Source organism: Schistocerca nitens, chromosome 4 (genome assembly GCF_023898315.1).
Source record: "Schistocerca nitens isolate TAMUIC-IGC-003100 chromosome 4, iqSchNite1.1, whole genome shotgun sequence".
In the NCBI taxonomy this organism is placed as follows: Eukaryota; Metazoa; Arthropoda; class Insecta; order Orthoptera; family Acrididae; genus Schistocerca; species Schistocerca nitens.
This window is the reverse complement of record NC_064617.1, coordinates 197,698,090-197,716,816: the sequence shown is the minus strand read 5'-3', so window position 1 is coordinate 197,716,816 and position 18,727 is coordinate 197,698,090. Positions and strand designations below refer to the sequence as shown.

At 44.1% G+C, this 18,727-nt stretch overlaps 1 protein-coding gene across 1 annotated transcript in view; it reads left to right on the top strand.

The window, feature by feature from the left end:
- Positions 1–18,727, top strand: part of LOC126253157 (uncharacterized) — a 215,773-nt gene that overhangs the window by 167,955 nt on the left and 29,091 nt on the right. The window contains exon 4 of the mRNA XM_049954315.1: positions 15,228–15,479. Coding sequence (XP_049810272.1) covers positions 15,228–15,479 — 252 coding nt within the window. The remainder of the gene's footprint in view (positions 1–15,227; positions 15,480–18,727) is intronic.

Here is an 18,727-nt window from a genome sequence, read left to right as displayed (position 1 = left end):
CAGTGAGTGGGAATTTCACAGTGCCCTAGCTGCTTTCCCTGATACCGCTCCTGGGCCAGATGGCATCCACTGTCAGATGCTGAAACACCTTTCAGTGGACTGCCAGCGGCGCCTCCTCGATCTTTACAACCGTCTTTGGGTCGAGGGGGAGTTTCCGTCGCAATGGCGGGAAAGCATTGTCATCCCCGTTTTGAAACCTGGAAAGAACCCTCTGGAGGTGGACAGCTACCGTCCCATTAGCCTCACCAACGTTCTTTGCAAGTTGCTTGAACGGATGGTGAGCCAGCGCTTGAATTGGGTACTGGAGTCTCGGTGCCTTCTGGCTCTGTCTCAGGGTGGGTTCCGTAACGGCCGCTCCGCCACCGACAATCTGGTGAGCCTGGAGTTGGCCATCCGTACTGCCTTTGCCCACCGTCAGCACCTGGTCGCTGTCTTTTTCGACATGCGGAAGGCGTACGATATGACATGGCGTCATCACATCCTTTCTACGCTTCATGGATGGGGTCTTCGGGGTCCTCTGCCGCTTTTTATCCACAATTTTCTGTCGTATCGTACCTTCCGCGTGCAAGTCGCGGCCTCATATAGTTCCTCCCACGTCCAGGAGACTGGTGTGCCACAGGGTTCTGTTTTAAGTGTCTGCGTGTTTTTAATAGCCATTAACGGGCTCGCTGCGGCCGTGGGAAATTCTGTCTCCGCTTCCCTGTATGCTGACGACTTCTGCCTTTCCTATAGCTCTATTGGCATTGCAGCTGCTGAACGTCAGCTACAGGGCGCTATCCGCAAGGCGCAGTCTTGGGCTGTAGCGCATGGTTTTCAGTTTTCGGCTGCCAAGAATCGCGTTATGCATTTCTGCCGGCGCCGAACGGTCCATCCTGCGCCGCGGCTTTATCTTGACGACGAACTTCTTGCTGTGGTGGAGACCCATGGGTTTTTGGGTGTACTTTATGATTCCCGGTTGACTTGGCTGCCTCATATTCGGCAACTCAAACAGGCGTGTTGGCGGCATCTCAATGCTCTGCGATGTTTGAGCCACACCAGCTGGGGCGCCGACCGATCTACCTTGTTACGGCTCTACCAAGCGTTAATCCAGTCCCGTCTGGATTATGGGAGCCTGGCTTATGGCTCCGCTTCCCCGTCTGCGTTGTGGGTACTGGACCCAATACTACACAGCGGGATACGACTTGCCACTGGTGCCTTCCGCACCAGCCCTGTGGACAGCGTACTAGTGGAGGCAGATGTCCCTCCCCTGCGGTTACGGCGCCAACGTTTGCTGGCCACTTATGCTGCCCATGTTTTTAGCTTGCCCGGGCATCCAAACTATCGTCTCCTGTTCTCGCAATCGGTCGTCCATCTGCCAGAACGTTGGCCCCGGTCTGGTTGTATGATCACGGTCCGCGTCAAAGAGCTCCTCTCCGGGCTTGGGTTTTTCCCTGTTCCACCTCCTTTCCGGGCCACTTTGCGTACTCCCCCATGGTGTGTTCCTCGCCCTTGCCTTCAGCTCGACTTGGCACTGGGCCCGAAGGACTCCGTCCCTCCAGAGGCCTTCCGCCGCCGCTTTTATTCCATCCTGGCCACGTATCAGGGCTCTGGCATTGTTTACACTGTCGGTTCGATGGTTGCTGGTCATGTCGGGTATGTGCTAACTCTAGGGGACCATTCCGAACAACGTTCCTTGCAGGATGGCTGCAGCGTTTACACTGCTGAGCTGGTTGCCATCTTTCGTGCCCTAGAGTATATCCGCTCCTGCTCAGGTGAGTCCTTCATTATCTGTAGCGATTCCCTGAGCGGTTTACGAGCTGTCGACCAGTGTTTCCCTCGTTCTCGTCTGGTGATGGCTATCCATGAGTCCCTGCATACTCTTGCCCGTTGCGGCCGCTCTGTGGTCTTTGTGTGGACCCCCGGTCATGTCGGTATCCCGGGCAATGAACGTGTTGACCGCCTGACCAAACAGGCCACCAGTGAACCCACTCTAGACATTGGCCTTCCGGAGACTGATTTGAGGGTGGTCTTACGCCGCTAAGTTATCTCGCTCTGGGACGCTGAATGGTGCGGTCTGACCACCCGTAACAAACTCCGTGCCGTCAAGGAGACGACGATTGTGTGGCACTCCTCCTTGCGCGTCTCTCGCAAGGAGTCTGTCTTCCTATGCCGACTACGCATTGGGCACACACGGATGACCCACGGCCACTTATTGCGCCGTGACGACCCACCTCTATGTCGCTGCGGCTACATTTTATCTGTGGTCCACATTTTCTTGGAGTGTCCGCTTTTCTCTGTGCTCAGGCAGACGTTCGCACTGCCTAACACGCTCCCTGCCCTTTAACTGATGACCCTGCTATGGCTGGCTTAGTTTTACGTTTTATTTGGGCAGGGGGTTTTTATCATATAATCTGAGTGTTTCTAGTTTTTAGTGTTGATTCTAGCTTTTGGCCTCCGATTTTAAACTGAGTTTTTAATGTGTTCTCGGTGGTTGGCTTTTCCTTTTTTTTTCTCTATGGTCGGCCAACCACCGTCACACTCTGTGTGATTTTAATTTGTTTTGTTTGATTTCTGTCGGCGTATTTCTTGTCCCATGTCGTCTGACGTTTTTCCTGCTGTTCGTTTTTATTCTCTTTGGGTGGTTTTAATTTTTTGGACAAAGGGACCGATGACCATTGCAGTCTGGTCCCTTTAATCCCACAAACCAAACCAACCAACCTCCGCCGGGACCAGCCGCACAGTCCATGACTGCAGCGCCTTAGACCGCTCGGCTAATCCCGCGTGGCGACATCCAACAACTCTGTCAATCAATCCCTAGGCGAATAAGGACCAGAGGTGGACCAATGCACTATTGACTTGTTAAATTTAAGAAGCTCTTCCTCTTGAATAAATCATCCAATTTTTTTTGAGATCATGCTCATTTGTTTATCTCTACACGTACGCCTCATCTGCCGATTTCCGTCCCATTTGGGACAATTCCGTCGTGATTTTTTTTTTTTTTTGTATATTACCAACTTAACACTTTCAAATTCGCACCGATACAGATATCATTGACCACCATAATTAAAAAAATAGATGTTCAAATACATAAAAAGTATTGTAAATTAAATATTGTAATGTTTGTAACTTCCCCCATGAACCATGGACCTTGCCGTTGGTGGGGAGGCTTGCGTGCCTCAGCGATACAGATGGCCGTACCGCAGGTGCAACCACAACGGAGGGGTATCTGTTGAGAGGCCAGACAAACATGTGGTTCCTGAAGAGGGGCAGCAGCCTTTTCAGTAGTTGCAGGGGCAACAGTCTGGATGATTGACTGATCTGGCCTTGTAACATTAACCAAAACGGCCTTGCTGTGCTGGTACTGCGAACGGCTGAAAGCAAGGGGAAACTACAGCCGTAATTTTTCCCGAGGACATGCAGCTTTACTGTATGATTAAATGATGATGGCGTCCTCTTGGGTAAAATATTCCGGAGGTAAAATAGTCCCCCATTCGGATCTCCGGGCGGGGACTACTCAAGAGGACGTCGTTATCAGAAGAAAGAAAACTGGCATTCTACGGATCGGAGCGTGGAATGTCAGATCCCTTAATCGGGCAGGTAGGTTAGAAAATTTAAAAAGGGAAATGGAGAGGTTAAAGTTAGATATAGTGGGAATTAGTGAAGTTCGGTGGCAGGAGGAACAAGACTTTTGGTCAGGTGATTACAGGGTTATAAATACAAAATCAAATAGGGGTAATGCAGGAGTAGGTTTAATAATGAATAAAAAAAATAGGAGTGCGGGTTAGCTACTACAAACAGCATAGTGAGCGCATTATTGTGGCCAAGATAGACACAAAGCCCACGCCTACTACAGTAGTACAAGTTTATATGCCAACTAGCTCTGCAGATGATGAAGAAATTGATGGAATGTATGACGAGATAAAAGAAATTATTCAGGTAGTGAAGGGAGACGAAAATTTAATAGTCATGGGTGACTGGAATTCGTCAGTAGGAAAAGGGAGAGAAGGAAACATAGTAGGAGAATATGGATTGGGGGGAAGAAATGAAAGAGGAAGCCGCCTTGTAGAATTTTGCACAGAGCATAACTTAATCATAGCTAACACTTGGTTCAAGAATCATAAAAGAAGGTTGTATACATGGAAGAATCCTGGAGATACTAATAGGTATCAGATAGATTATATAATGGTAAGACAGAGATTTAGGAACCAGGTTTTAAATTGTAAGACATTTCCAGGGGCAGATGTGGATTCTGACCACAATCTATTGGTTATGAACTGCAGATTGAAACTGAAGAAACTGCAAAAAGGTGGGAATTTAAGGAGATGGGACCTGGATAAACTGAAAGAACCAGAGGTTGTAGAGAGTTTCAGGGAGAGCATAGGGGAACAATTGACAGGAATGGGGGAAAGAAATACAGTAGAAGAAGAATGGGTAGCTCTGAGGGATGAAGTAGTGAAGGCAGCAGAGGATCAAGTAGGTAAAAAGACGAGGGCTAGTAGAAATCCTTGGGTAACAGAAGAAATATTGAATTTAATTGATGAAAGGAGAAAATATAAAAATGCAGTAAATGAAGCAGGCCAAAGGGAATACAAACGTCTCAAAAATGAGATCGACAGAAAGTGCAAAATGGCTAAGCAGGGATGGCTAGAGGACAAATGTAAGGATGTAGAGGCTTGTCTCACTAGGGGTAAGATAGATACTGCTACAGGAAAATTAAAGAGACCTTTGGAGAGAAGAGAACCACTTGTATGAATATCAAGAGCTCAGATGGCAACCCAGTTCTAAGCAAAGAAGGGAAGGCAGAAAGGTGGAAGGAGTATATAGAGGGTTTATACAAGGGTGATGTACTTGAGGACAGTATTATGGAAGTGGAAGAGGATGTAGATGAAGATGAAATGGGAGATAAGATACTGCGTGAAGAGTTTGACAGAGCACTGAAAGACCTGAGTCGAAACAAGGCCCCGGGAGTAGACAACATTCCATTAGAACTACTGATGGCCTTGGGAGAGCCAGTCATGACAAAACTCTACCATCTGGTGAGCAAGATGTATGAGACAGGCGAAATACCCACAGACTTCAAGAAGAATATAATAATTCCAATACCAAAGAAAGCAGGTGTTGACAGATGTGAAAATTACCGAACTATCAGTTTAATAAGTCACAGCTGCAAAATACTAACGCGAATTATTTACGGACGAATGGAAAAACTGGTAGAAGCCGACCTCGGGGAGATCAGTTTGGATTCCGTAGAAATGTTGGAACACGTGATGCAATACTGACCTTACGACTTATCTTAGAAGAAAGATTAAGGAAAGGTAAACCTACGTTTCTAGCATTTGTAGACTTAGAGAAAGCTTTTGACAATATTGACTGGAATACTCTCTTTCAAATTCTAAAGGTGGCAGGGGTAAAATACAGGGAGCGAAAGGCTATTAACAATTTGTACAGAAACCAGATGGCAGTTATAATAGTCGAGGGGTATGAAAGGGAAGAAGTGGTTGGGAAGGGAATGAGACAGGGTTGTAGCACCTCCCCGATGCTATTCAATCTGTATATTGAACAAGCAATAAAGGAAACAAAAGAAAAGTTCGGAACAGGTATTAAAATCCATGGAGAAGTAATAAAAACTTTTAGGTTCGCTGATGACATTGTAATTCTGTCAGAGATAGCAAAGGACTTGGAAGAGCAGTTGAACGGAATGGACAGTGTCTTGAAAGGAGGATATAAGATGAACATCAACAAAAGCAAAACGAGGATAATGGAATGTAGCCAAATTAAATCGGGTGATGCTGAGGGGATTAGATTAGGAAATGAGACACTTAAAGTAGTAAAAGAGTTTTGCTATTTAGGGAGTAAAATAACTGATGATGGTCGAAGTAGAGAGGATATAAAATGTAGACTGGCAATGGCAAGGAAATCGTTTCTGAAGAAGAGAAATTTGTTAACATCGAGTATAGATTTAAGTGTCAGGAAGTCGTTTCTGAAAGTATTTGTATGGAGTGTAGCCATGTATGGAAGTGAAACATGGACGATAACCAGTTTGGACAAGAAGAGAATAGAAGCTTTCGAAATGTGGTGTTACAGAAGAATGCTCAAGATAAGGTGGGTAGATCACGTAACTAATGAGGAGGTATTGAATAGGATTGGGGAGAAGAGAAGTTTGTGGCATAACTTGACTAGAAGAAGGGATCGGTTGGTAGGACATGTTTTGAGGCATCAAGGGATCACAAATTTAGCATTGGAGGGCAGCGTGGAGGGTAAAAATCGTAGAGGGAGACCAAGAGATCAATACACTAAGCAGATTCAGAAGGATGTAGGTTGCAGTAGGTACTGGGAGATGAAGAAGCTTGCACAGGATAGAGTAGCATGGAGAGCTGCATCAAACCAGTCTCAGGACTGAAGACCACAACAACAACAACATGTTTGTAAATAGCATCATTGACTGGATTCACTGATGAGGGTCATCACAATATTATATGTTTCAGCTGCTACTCCTGCAGTTGTATTTGATTTCTCCAACGTTCCAAAAAAGGTGGATACATGGCGGCCGCAATATACAACGCATAGAATGAAAACTAACGTACTTGCGAGAAGCAAGTTCTCGTCGCAAAGTGTTAAGTCTCTGCAGCGAGAGGGCGGCATTTTGTAAGCGCTCCGGATCAACAGGGACCACCACGATGTGTGGTGCCCATGGACAACCAACGAGTGTCAACATGACTCGCAAGCAGAGTGTCCGAAAGTGCAGCCAATCAAAACACAAAAGTATGAAAGCGCCACAGGGTGAAGAAATAACAACACATAAATGCAGGCGAGTGTAGGCTGGGTAAATAAGGATCAGACCAACACTAGTAAACAACTGACTCTGTGTGGTCGAACCAGAAAAGCAACGACTCTAGAGGCACAGCCCCATGTACACGACGCTCACGAAGCTCAGGGTGGAGAGCAAACAATTCCTCGTCTGTTATGCCCGTGTCTGCTGAGGATGTCAAAGCTGGAGTAATGGCATCTAGTACCTACACCACTGGTTATGGATAGAGCAGCTGTCTGGGCAATATGCTTCCGATTGGGCTTAAGGAAGCAGTCATTTTGTACTGTCTCAGGAGTTGATTGGGTTATGGCATCTTTCTGAGATGCCAAAGTATCACCCTCTATTTATCAAAATAAAATGAATATTATTTTTAACGATGTGACGCTAACACCTACATGCTCTTTAAGAAGTGGATTGTGCCTGAAAACATAGAAAAAAAAAATAGTACACCTCTTTAGAGGTTTCCAATTCACTCAAGGTTTATTGTTGCAACAGTACATATGGAGTACAGGAAATTATGTTTACAGATCAGTAGCACAAGCGTTTTTGAGGTACCGGCTACCGACCCATGCTGAAACACACATGAGTAGGTAGTGTAAGTTCTACCAGCAGCAATGCAGGTGCTGACTCTGGCATCCAGTCGATCGTACAGATAGTGAATATTGTCCTGGGATATGTTATGCCATGCCCGCTCGACTTGTTCACGTAGGTCTGTTGTCGGCTGATGAGATGCATGAGTCACATCTCGTCCCCCCACAACTGCTCTATTGTTGAAGAGTCCAGAGATCATGCTGGCCAGGGAAGTTGCAGCATGTCTTGCACAGCTCATTGTGTTTCTGTGGCAGTGTGTGAGTGGGCATTGTCGTGTTGGAACAAAATATCACCTTCCTGTTGCAAGAAAGGCAAAATAATGGGTCTAACAACATTCCACATATACCGAACTCTGGTTAGCGTCCCCTCTAGAAACACCGAAGGTGAACGACAGCTGTAGCTTGTCGCACCCCAGACCATAAAGCATTGGGCGGGACCAATGTGCCTTGGACAAAGCACTCTGAGACAGCACTCACCAGGACTACATCGTATGCACAAACGACCATCACTTGCGTGCAAGCAGACCTGCTTTCATCGCTGAAGACCACGACATATGCCATTTCATCTTTCAGGTCATCCTCTGACGGCGCCAGCCGAGCCGTGCACGTCAGTACTGTGGTATCAGTGGAAGACTGGCTGGAGGTGTGCGTACCCGTAGTCCCAATCCTAATAAATGGTTCACAACAGTTCGTGTTGACAAATATGGGCTCACATGCCCTCTTATCTGTGCTGCGACAGACGATCTGCCACTTGTAACATCATACGAGGGCTATCCACAAAGTACATTACGTTTTGGAATTAAAAATAAAGTATTGGAAATTTTTTTATTATATACAGATGAAAGCCGCACTTAAATACTACTTTTCTACATAGTTGCCATTTAAATTAAAGCACTTATCGTAGCGATGGACGAGCTTGGAAATTCCTTCGTCGTAAAATTCGGCCGCCTGCGCCTTCAACCATGTGGCGGCTGTCTTTTGGGACAGAAAAGGTGTGATATTTGTGGATTTCCTGGAGAGAGGCACTACAATAAACTCTCAAAGGTATTGCCAAACTCTGCACAACCTCAGAAGAGCAATACAAAACAAGCGCAGCGGAAAGTTGGGCTCAAAGATCTTGCTGATTCATGACAACGCCCGGGCCCACACGGAAAATGCCACTCGTGAAGTTCTCGAATCTTTTAAGTGGGAGTTGTTTCCTCATCCGCCGTACAGTCCCGACCTGGCACCGAGTGACTTCCACTTATTCCCAGCAATGAAGAAGTTGTTGGCTCTGCAGCGTTTTGATGACGACGCACAGCTTCAAGAAGAGGTAACCACGTGGTTGAAGGTGCAGGCGGCCGAATTTTACGACGAAGGAATTTCCAAGCTCGTCCATCGCTACGATAAGTGCCTTAATTTAAATGGCAACTATGTAGAAAAGTAGTATTTAAGTGTGGCTTTCATCTGTATATAATAAAAAAATTTCCAATACTTTATTTATTTTTAATTCCAAAACGTAATGTACTTTGTGGATAGCCCTAATAGATTAAGGGGCTCCAGAACGCCCTATACTTGCAATGTTAAAATAACGCTTATAAATTACATCTTTCCTCACAAAGTATTTGAGGTAGGAAGTTGAACTTTTTACAGATTATTTATTGGAATATGGGCTACAACTTAACACAGGGATTTTACAAAATTTTAGTTCAGTTATTAAAGATGATTTTTTTTTCAATTGTAATGAAAATTCACAACATTTTTTGCAATTTTTTATTTATATATTCAAAAATATACAGTTTTTTGGAAAAAATTATGCAGAAGGTACTTTGTAACATTTACTGAAAGTCTGAAACAAATATGTTTGGAAGATCCTTAGAAAACATGTAATTAGTATGAGAAAATAAAAGTTTTGGGAATCGAGCGACAAAGATTGGATTAACTTTTTAGTGCATTCCAGGTCCATAGGATGGATTATCTTCATCCTCTGCAAACTCCTCCTCCAGTTTCCTCTTGCTCCTCCTCCTGTTTACTCTTGCTTGTATTTCTAGACTCTTTACAGCCCTGTCTGCAGCCCGAAGGCGTTCCTTGTCTAAAGCAAGCATCGCTCGTACCATGTTAGTACCTATCTTCATTCCCATATTTCTAAATACCTTGCACCTTACAATGTTGCCATCACTGAAAGTCGCAACAGCATCATACACACCAAAGTGAAGTGTTTCTATTCCAACAAATACAGTCTTGGGGATTCTCGACCATATAACACTATTTACACTTTCATTGGCGTTTTGAGTTTTTCCGTGAATACACTTTTTCAACAGTTCAGGTGCTGCTAAGTCTCTGAGAATAGGTTTTATCACCTCCATTATTGCACAAGGCAGACTATGCTTATGAGTGTACACTTCACCAGTTAGCAATCCTTTGTTATATTTACACCAACTGTCCTCTTCTTTGGGACACAAGCTATGTTGGGGATTTTCATCGGTTGAAGAAGTATGAAAAAAAAGAGCCCAAACAGCCTTCTTCATTTCGTCGACACTTTGTGTATTTTGCCTAATAGCCATTCCATAATAGTTCTGTATTTTGTCAATTACACTGTCAGTTAACCTTCCCTTCCCATCCAACCCTTTACCATCACTGAGTTTTTGTTTTTTTGTACGTAGCTTTGTCGCCGAAGTCTTGTTCCCATTCGCTTCTGTACGTGTCCAATACACTCAGATTTCTGCACTACAACATCACCACCATAGGGCTTCAGTCCTTGAACATGTTTGAAACTTTTAGAATCACCGTCACCAAGGTAATTAACATATCGCACTTTATCACACACCTCAGAACGCTGGAATATACTGGCAACACCAGCCACTTCCATTCCTCCACTACTGCCACTATAGTTAGCTTTGCAATTATTTTCATGTGTACCTTTATAATTTTGTGGACATCTACAATACTTTGATATTACTGCTACATCTAAAACTTTCCCTGTATACATACTGGTGGCAGATACTACACCATGAAGAGATGTGTGTCCCCGTTTATGCCAGGTACCATCGAACGCTGCAGTCAAATCTCTGTTACCATTATTTTCCATTACTGCCTCTTCCACAGCGTTCTTCATAGATTCTATACAGACATCTTCTACTTTAGACCCTATTAATTTATTATAGGTCGTAAACTTGGTTGGGGGATTTGGAAGATTCATGATGCCACAGAAAATTGCACCTGCAGTAGCACCCTTACCAACTGAACGCAAGGAATAAACAAATCTAATGTTGTGTTCGTAGATTTTGCTACCATTTTCTTCAGTTGCAGTTACTGCAACACTGTTCCAAAAGGTGATCATGTATGAACACTTATCACATTTCAGTTGTATTTCACTAACAAGTCCTACGTGCTTTATTATGGAGAGTTCCAGACCAACTTCACTACAATGAATACATCTTACACAGTTTGAAAAAATTCCTTTGAGAACCGACATATCAAATATTTCATTCACATCCGATTCGCCCATAAAATATTCATAGTTTTCACTCATTGAACCAAGCTTCTTCTGTGAAGTATTTTCTTTCCCACTTTGACTGCTATGGGCAGGTGTACTTGAGAGGTTAGGTTCACTCACTTGGTTATCGTCTTTATTGTTTACAGTAATAACACATACCTTTGGCTTTCCAACATTTCTCCTTTTCTTAAAAGCCTTCAGAGGATTTCTAATAACTTTACTTTTACTCATTATTATACTTCAACAAAACAGAGACTCAAGAAACAGAATTAATTACGAATATTTTCGAGATAACGACAGAGTAAATAAACATGAAACAATCGTCAATCTCACCAGCGATATATATTGAACCATCACAGGTTAGCCACAACACATACTTTATCTCACATCACTAAAATGTACCTGATGAACACGGACGTTATTAATAACACCATTTGATAGCAGTTTAACAGCGCCACAGTGGGTCACGCCCATGTAGAACACATTTCAAAAAAAATTTAAAAATAGTTGTAGTCTTCGGAATTGAATAAATTATATATCTATTAAAAGGTAATAGTCTGCAGATTCAGAAAACGCAAAAAAGTAGAAATTGAACTTTTCATGATTTTGAGCCTTTCCGGTGCCCCTTAAGGGTCGACCTGCGACTGCAATCGTACAACTTGCGTACGGGCCGCTAGACGCCTCCACGATCGCTAAGAGTGCATTGCGATCGCAGGCGCGCGTGTTGTGAATGGGCCGCGAGGTGCCAACACGAGCGCAACCGTATAGAAATGCCGACGGAGTTCGGCCAGCTCTCATTTTGTTGGCATCTCATTTTTGCCTATTTCTTATTTGCTTGGTTGCTTAGCTCTTATTCGTTTATAGCTCATGTTATTGTGCTCTCTTTCAGCCATTCTGATTGTTTTGATTTACTCCCATTTGAGAAGTGCTCATTTTGGCATTTCACTTTTGCATATTTCTCATTTTGCTAATAATATGCTCCTTAGCTTTTTACAGTTGAATTAACATAGTCTCACGTACTGTTTGTTCATTTCAGCCTGTTCATTCCTTCCCTTAAACTTGTGTAAAGTATTCTCGATGTAGGATTTGTTCTGTGACACAGGTGTAAGGTATTGAATATAAATTATATACGAAACTGTGCTTTAAAAGGAATTTATTTTTTCAGTTTGTACTACATCAGACGACAATTTTGTGATATGAGGGAGAAATTTGAGGGGCGAACCCATGGAAATAGTCTTAAGTGATCCCCTTTAAAATTAAAAATTTGTGTTACCCTGAAAGATGTGACACTAGGCAGTCATACACTGCTACACTTACAACACGACGATCCTGGCGGCAGTCTGCGCTTTGTGGACGTCTACGGGTGTGAGGATGTCCACGTCACCACTGAGACGCAGCACGGGCAACTTGTGGCAGTTCTCCAAAAGGACCATCCTGCCGCTCGGAAGGCCATAATTTTAACCCTCTCGAACTCGCTTATGAAGCGCGAGTGTGCCTCCGTGAAATGATTAGCGACTGGTTTCACACGTAAGCGCAACATTGAACCTTCTGGCTGTGAACATTCCCTAGTATAGGGTAGACACAGATGGCTCTCTAGTAGCTATGCCACTACGATATCTGTTGGCAGGCGACGTTGAAGCCTATTATCTTCCAGGTGGCAAATGCTGTCGTCAGATCAAAATCGACATCGTCTCTCCAGGTGTCTAATTTTTTCCGGTAGTGTATTTACAATACAATAATCAGAAACCACAATGCATCATTAATTCCTCGATTCAACAGCACACGCATAGTAAATTTTCAAGACTATAACCTAGACATAGTTAATCTACACTCATTTTACTATCATTTGCGTGTCATTAATATTTACTGAAATTATTCATTTATACTAAAAACACGTGACTAGGGCCTCCCGTCGGGTAGACCGTTCGCCGGGTCCAAGATTTCGATTTGACGCCACTTCGGCGACTTGCGCGTCGATGGGGATGAAATGATGACGAATAGGACAACACAACACCCCGTGCCTGAGCAGAGAAAATCTCCGACCCAGCCGGGAATCGAACCCGGGACCTCAGGATTGACATTCTGTCGCGCTGACCACACAGCTACCGGGGCAGACTGAAAATAATGTATCAACCTAACGTAAGAGTTTTGTAACTCACATTACATGCTTTTGCCAAAACTGAACTTTCTGTATTAATTCTCTGCCAATCGTAACCAAACATCGAGAAGTATGCAATAACTCCAGAAATCCTTACTTCACCTTCTTGAAATTTTGCTAATTGTATCTCCTTCCATCTGTCACAGCTTAATGATAGAAATGCTACACTAAAAACAAGTATTATTGCTGTTGAACGGTTGTACAAGTAACACGATGTCATGTAACTGCTGGACGCTATCATAATCTCACCCAATGAGCGGCACAGACCGAACGCAGAACGCCTCATAAAAATCAGTTATTCTTCTTTCTCCTGGTCTTAACCTGTATATTCGTGGAGTCAGCATGTTAATCTGCATTAGGTGATGCTACTGGTAAGTGGTGGCCGGACGCCACGGCTGAACCAATTCCTATTTGGCGCGCCTCATACCTGGCTGTATCTTCTACCGTGACGACTTCCCTCCTTTAAGTTAAGTGATCATTATAATGACAGAAAGGACATCTCGCCACAGAGTTAAAAAAATAAATGCACGAAATCGTGAAAATTGTGGACCTCGTACTGTGGGACAAATGTTAGGAAATAGAGGGAGATATAGAGTTTAAAGGAGTGATTTCTTAACTCAAAATATTGAACTTTCTTAACTCACTGAAATTTTGACTAAATGTTGCTTCGAAACTGAAGTAATTGTCTTTCTTATGGACAATTTTGTAGATCCTCTGTTTTGAAGCTTTTCTCTCACATATGTTAAAATTAGAAGTTTCAGATTTTCCTTGAAAGGTCATTTCATGCTAAAAAGCATTATGGCAATTTAAAATAGAAGGGACGCTAATCTACGTTTTTATTAAGTCAGTGTGTATATTGGTTAGGTTTCAGACTTTTTACTTGCAATGTGCATGGACAAAAAAAGTCTTTCTGTCTATCAGTATAATTTATTACACTCAAGTGCCAGGTGTACTACATTTCGTTTCAGTTTTTTATTTTGGGTAACACTCCAAGGACGATGTAATGTTCCTTCCCTCCAACTGTCTCCCGGATTCCTTCGAAAAAAATCATTGACAAGATCCGGATTTTACCGTCTACTGGAAGTAGACCATGTTTTATTCAAAATATATAGCAAAGAGAATAAAATCCGTAAAGTCAAGGCAAGTGGTAAAATAAGCTAAGCACTAGACGAGAAACTCACTTACTCAAAAATCTGAATAAACGAATATACAGGGTGTTCTGTAATTCCTGTGCCAAGCTTCTAGAGAGGGCTTAGTAGACGAGTTTTGGTAAGGAACTCGTGTCGAGAAATGTACAGTTTCAAGGGTCCTGCTTCACGATATGCACACAGCGGAGACACTACGCTCTGACTTGTGTGTTCTGCAGGAGCCCATGACATGGGTGATGTCTGGAGCAAAGACAAATTCAGGAGAGTGTTGGGTTCTTTGGGGGCTGCAATTCTCGCAAAACTACACCTGTTTCTTCCTAATCTAGAGAGAGAGAGAGAGAGAGAGAGAGAGAAAATCTTTGCAACATATCTTTCACACTAGACAATCTCGGAAATTTTCTCGCTATTGTAGTTGGTATTACAATAGATAAGGCAACACCTTCGATTACTCTAGAGAATTTGAATACGGCACGGAGATAGAAAATTTCTATGAGCTCCGACGCCCTTCCGCCAGACCAAAATCCTGGATTCGACTCGTAATCGGGTTTTCTTCTACATGACAAAGTATGTCCTCTTCAAAAGAAAGTTTTCCACGTCCACGGAGGACTAGTCAACCCTCCTAGTTGCGAACGTACAGTTTCCTGCAGCATTCGTTGCAGTCGGACGAAAATGGTATATGACGTCATAATTACAACATGACTGATTAAGTCGCCATCTTCTCAGCGTATGTGCGTACCATGAAGCGAAAGATTTCGAATGTGATTTGATCTTCAAACTCATTTTGTATCTGTACGGTACATTTCGAAACATGGTTTCCTTATCAAAACTTTATGTACTATGACCCTTCAACGACCTTTAGAAGACTAGGAATTGCTAAACATCCTGTAGGTTCCAGTGATATGACTGATAGGCTTCACTTCTGCACCGATTATGAAGTCTGAACACGTCAGCTAAGCTTATTTGAGAACGTATCTTTACAAGGTCGTTACTGCGTCGATATACTCTACATTAATTTTATATTATCCTTTGCGTTTTTGGAAATTTAAGAAACTTTTTCGTATTTTCTCAGATATTGCTCCTGAAGATAAAAACGTGAAAGTAAGCGCTGGAAGCCGTTTATCATGGGATTCTATGGTCGATGGAGCTTCTTACTGCAGCATAAAGAAGCCAGACGGAACTCCTTATTATGAAATGTTTGCTGGTTACTGCAAAGTGGACATAGATAAAGCTTATTATGGCGATGCTGGTGCATGGACTGTTTTACTAGGCTTCGATGGCAAAATGGAAGAAGTAGAGGTGACAGTAAACGTGGAAATTGAAGGTAATTTCTATAATTAATTATCCTTTAATGATACTTATTATTAATAGTTCCTGAGTATTTCATAGCAAATTAGTTTATATACCAGTGGTTCCTTTACTCTCACTATTTTATAGCCTAGCATGTCACATGATACTCCTATTAGGAAAGTAGCAAGAGTTTATCTTAGTAAAACATATTTCCCAGCCTATATTTTTTACACAGTCCCACATTCAGTGGGCAGCCTTACATCATGGAGAGGGATGATATTTGGATGAGGATTGTTTAGCACACTAATTGACGAAATGACACTATGACTACTGCACTTAACATTCTTCTTCTTCAGTAGCGCTACAGCCCTTGGTGAGCCTTGGCTTCTTCAACAATCTTCCTCCACATTTCTCGGTTAATTGCTGCTCTTTTCCACCCCCGGACTCCCATACTGGTGATATCCATTATTACCTCGTCGATCCATCTTCTCCTAGGTCTCTGTTTTCGCCTAACTGAATGGATCACGCCTTTCATAATTTTCTTTGGAATGCTATCCTCTGCCATTCTCTCAAAGTGTCCTAGCCATCGTATTCGCTGTGATTTCACAAATTTTACTATGTCCCTGCCTTGTATTAACTCTTGCAATTCGGCATTGTAGCGTATTTTCCAGCCTTCTTCCTCCCTTATTGGCCCATAGATTTTGCGTAGCATTTTCCCCTCAATGGTTCTTAGTGCATTTTTATCGTGTTCTGTCAGCGTCCATACCTCTGACCCGTATGTGATATCTGGGCGGACTAGGGAATTATATATTAGCAGTTTAGTTTTTCTTGTAACAAGGCTATTTTTGACAAGTTGCGTATTTGCAAAGTAAGCTCTGTTTCCTGCTTGTATTCTTTCCCTTATAGCCTTTCCAATACTGTTATCATTTGTTATTAGGGCGCCCCCAGGGGCTCAGCATTCATTTGCTGGGTACGGGGTTGGCGACCCCGGGGTTCCTGAGCTGGGGACTGGTAAGCGCCGCCAGTCCCCCATCACCGTAAGCTCTGAGCATACTTCAGCGACCACCATGCGGCGCGGCGGTGGAACGTTGTGTGTCTCAGGGAATGGGGATCTTGGCTTGACCGCCCGGATCGCGAGGATGGAATAAACCTCTATAAAAAAAAACCCTCAATCTCAAGGTGTGCTGCGCGCTGATGAGATGCATGGCTGTTGAGGTGGAACAGTCGTTAGCGGGCAACCTCTGGGGAACCTGCCGCACCTCAGTCGTATAAGGTTTACCTAGGCACGCGGGGCTCTGTCTAGGTGGACTCCTAGTTCCCTAGCTGCTCGTGGGACCGAGATGGAACCCTCGAACTTTTCTTCTTCTCCTCCCAGCGGAAAGGGTGGGCCACTGGTAGGTTCTAACACCCAAACTCACAAGAGGGCTCGTGTAGCCAGTCCTCCTGATTCACGTAGTAGTAACAGAACGCATGCTCCTTCGCAGAATGTGTTTCTTATAATTAAAAGAAAAGATGGGAGTTTCGAAAAAGTTTCACCATTTTATATCCAGAAAGGCTTAGAAGGTATTGCTGGCACATTAAAATCTGTTAAGCGCTTGCGAAATGGCACCTTGTTGGTTGAAACATCTAGCTTCCAGCAAGTCCAGAACCTTCAGAAGGCACAATTTCTTGGGGAGTTTGCGATAGAGACTGAATTTCACGACACCTTGAACTACAGCAAGGGTGTTGTGACTTGCTGAGAACTCGTTGACATTCCCCAAGACGAACTGAAGGCTGAATGGTTCCGGGCAGGAATTGTCGACGTGCAACACGTTATGAAACGGGTGGATGGTACTCTCATAAAGACTGACTCATTTATCCTTACATTTAAAAGCACCAAATTGCAAGAGCATGTGAAGGCAGGTTTCCTACGTCTCCGTGTACGGCCTTATTACCCCAACCCCATGCGGTGTTTTAAATGCCAACACTTTGGACACACTACTCTCGGCTGTAGAGGGGAAGCCACTTGCGGGAATTGTGGTAAAGCCGCCCATGAGGGAGTTGGTTGCTCCTCTCCTCCCAAGTGTGTCAACTGCTCTGGGGATCACCCTGTGTAGAGTAGGGAATGCAGAGTTTTCCTTGAGGAACGGAAGATCCAGGAACTTAAGACTACAAAACGCATCCCGTATTGTAAGACGAAGAAAATTTACAAGTCCATGCAGCCACCCACGTTCGCTGCTTCCTTTTCTTCTGTTCTCAAACAGCCAGTCTTGAAAACCGATGCCGCTACACAAACGGAGGTTGCTACTGTCAGCACTAGCACCTGCGTTTGTCAATGTACATGTGCTGCTACCATTCGTGTGAAGCCTGCTGCTCCCCCCCCCCCCCCCCCCAGCCTTCTGAGCAGGCTGTGGTAGCTGACATCATGGAACTTCCTGCCCCTCCCGAGTTCAGTCTTGTGCACTCCCCAGCGCTGCTACACCCCCTACTGCTTCTGAGGTTTTGGCTCCAATGCCACCTCAGGCCAGAAAATCGAAGCCAAAGCCAAAGGTGAAGACTCGCCCACTAAAGGAGACTGAAGTTATACAGTCTGCTGACATCTCTCTCGACTCCTCTTCTGAGGCGATGGAGGTTGATGTCAGACTGGGGCAATCATCTCGCCCCAAAACTGAGCCTCCACCTTTTGTGGGCTCTCCTCCCTGACAGAAAGTGAGAATGAAGGTACTTCCACCCTGATAGATGGCTCCCATTATACAGTGGAACATGAATGGATTCCGGGCACATGTGGAGGAACTGAACCTCCTAGCACGGCAACGCCCCCTGTGCTTGTGTTTACAGGAAACGCATTTCAAACCATCTGATGCTCCTGTACTAAGGGGCTATATGTTATATCGCCGAGATGACCTGACTGGAGAAAGGGCCAAAAGCAGAGTCGCCGTGTTTGTCAATAATGACCACCACTCCTCTGCTCTCCCCGTGGATACTGACCTGCAAGCAGTTGCAGTTGAAATTTATTCCCATCGGAGGCTTACCGTTTGCTCCCTTTATTTACCCCCTCTGGATGCAGTGAACTTAGAGGCTCTCACAGATCTTACCGACCAACTCCCCCGCCCGTTTCTCCTCCTGGGAGACTTCAATGCCCGTCATGTCCTGTGTGGCTCCACTTCTCTTTGCGCTCTAGGTCGAATTTTGGAGAGCCTCCTAACATCTCAAGTGTTGTGCATCCTCAACACAGGTACTTCGACTCATTTCTCTAGTGCTACAGGGTCATTCTCAGCCATTGACCTATCTTTCTGCTCTCCA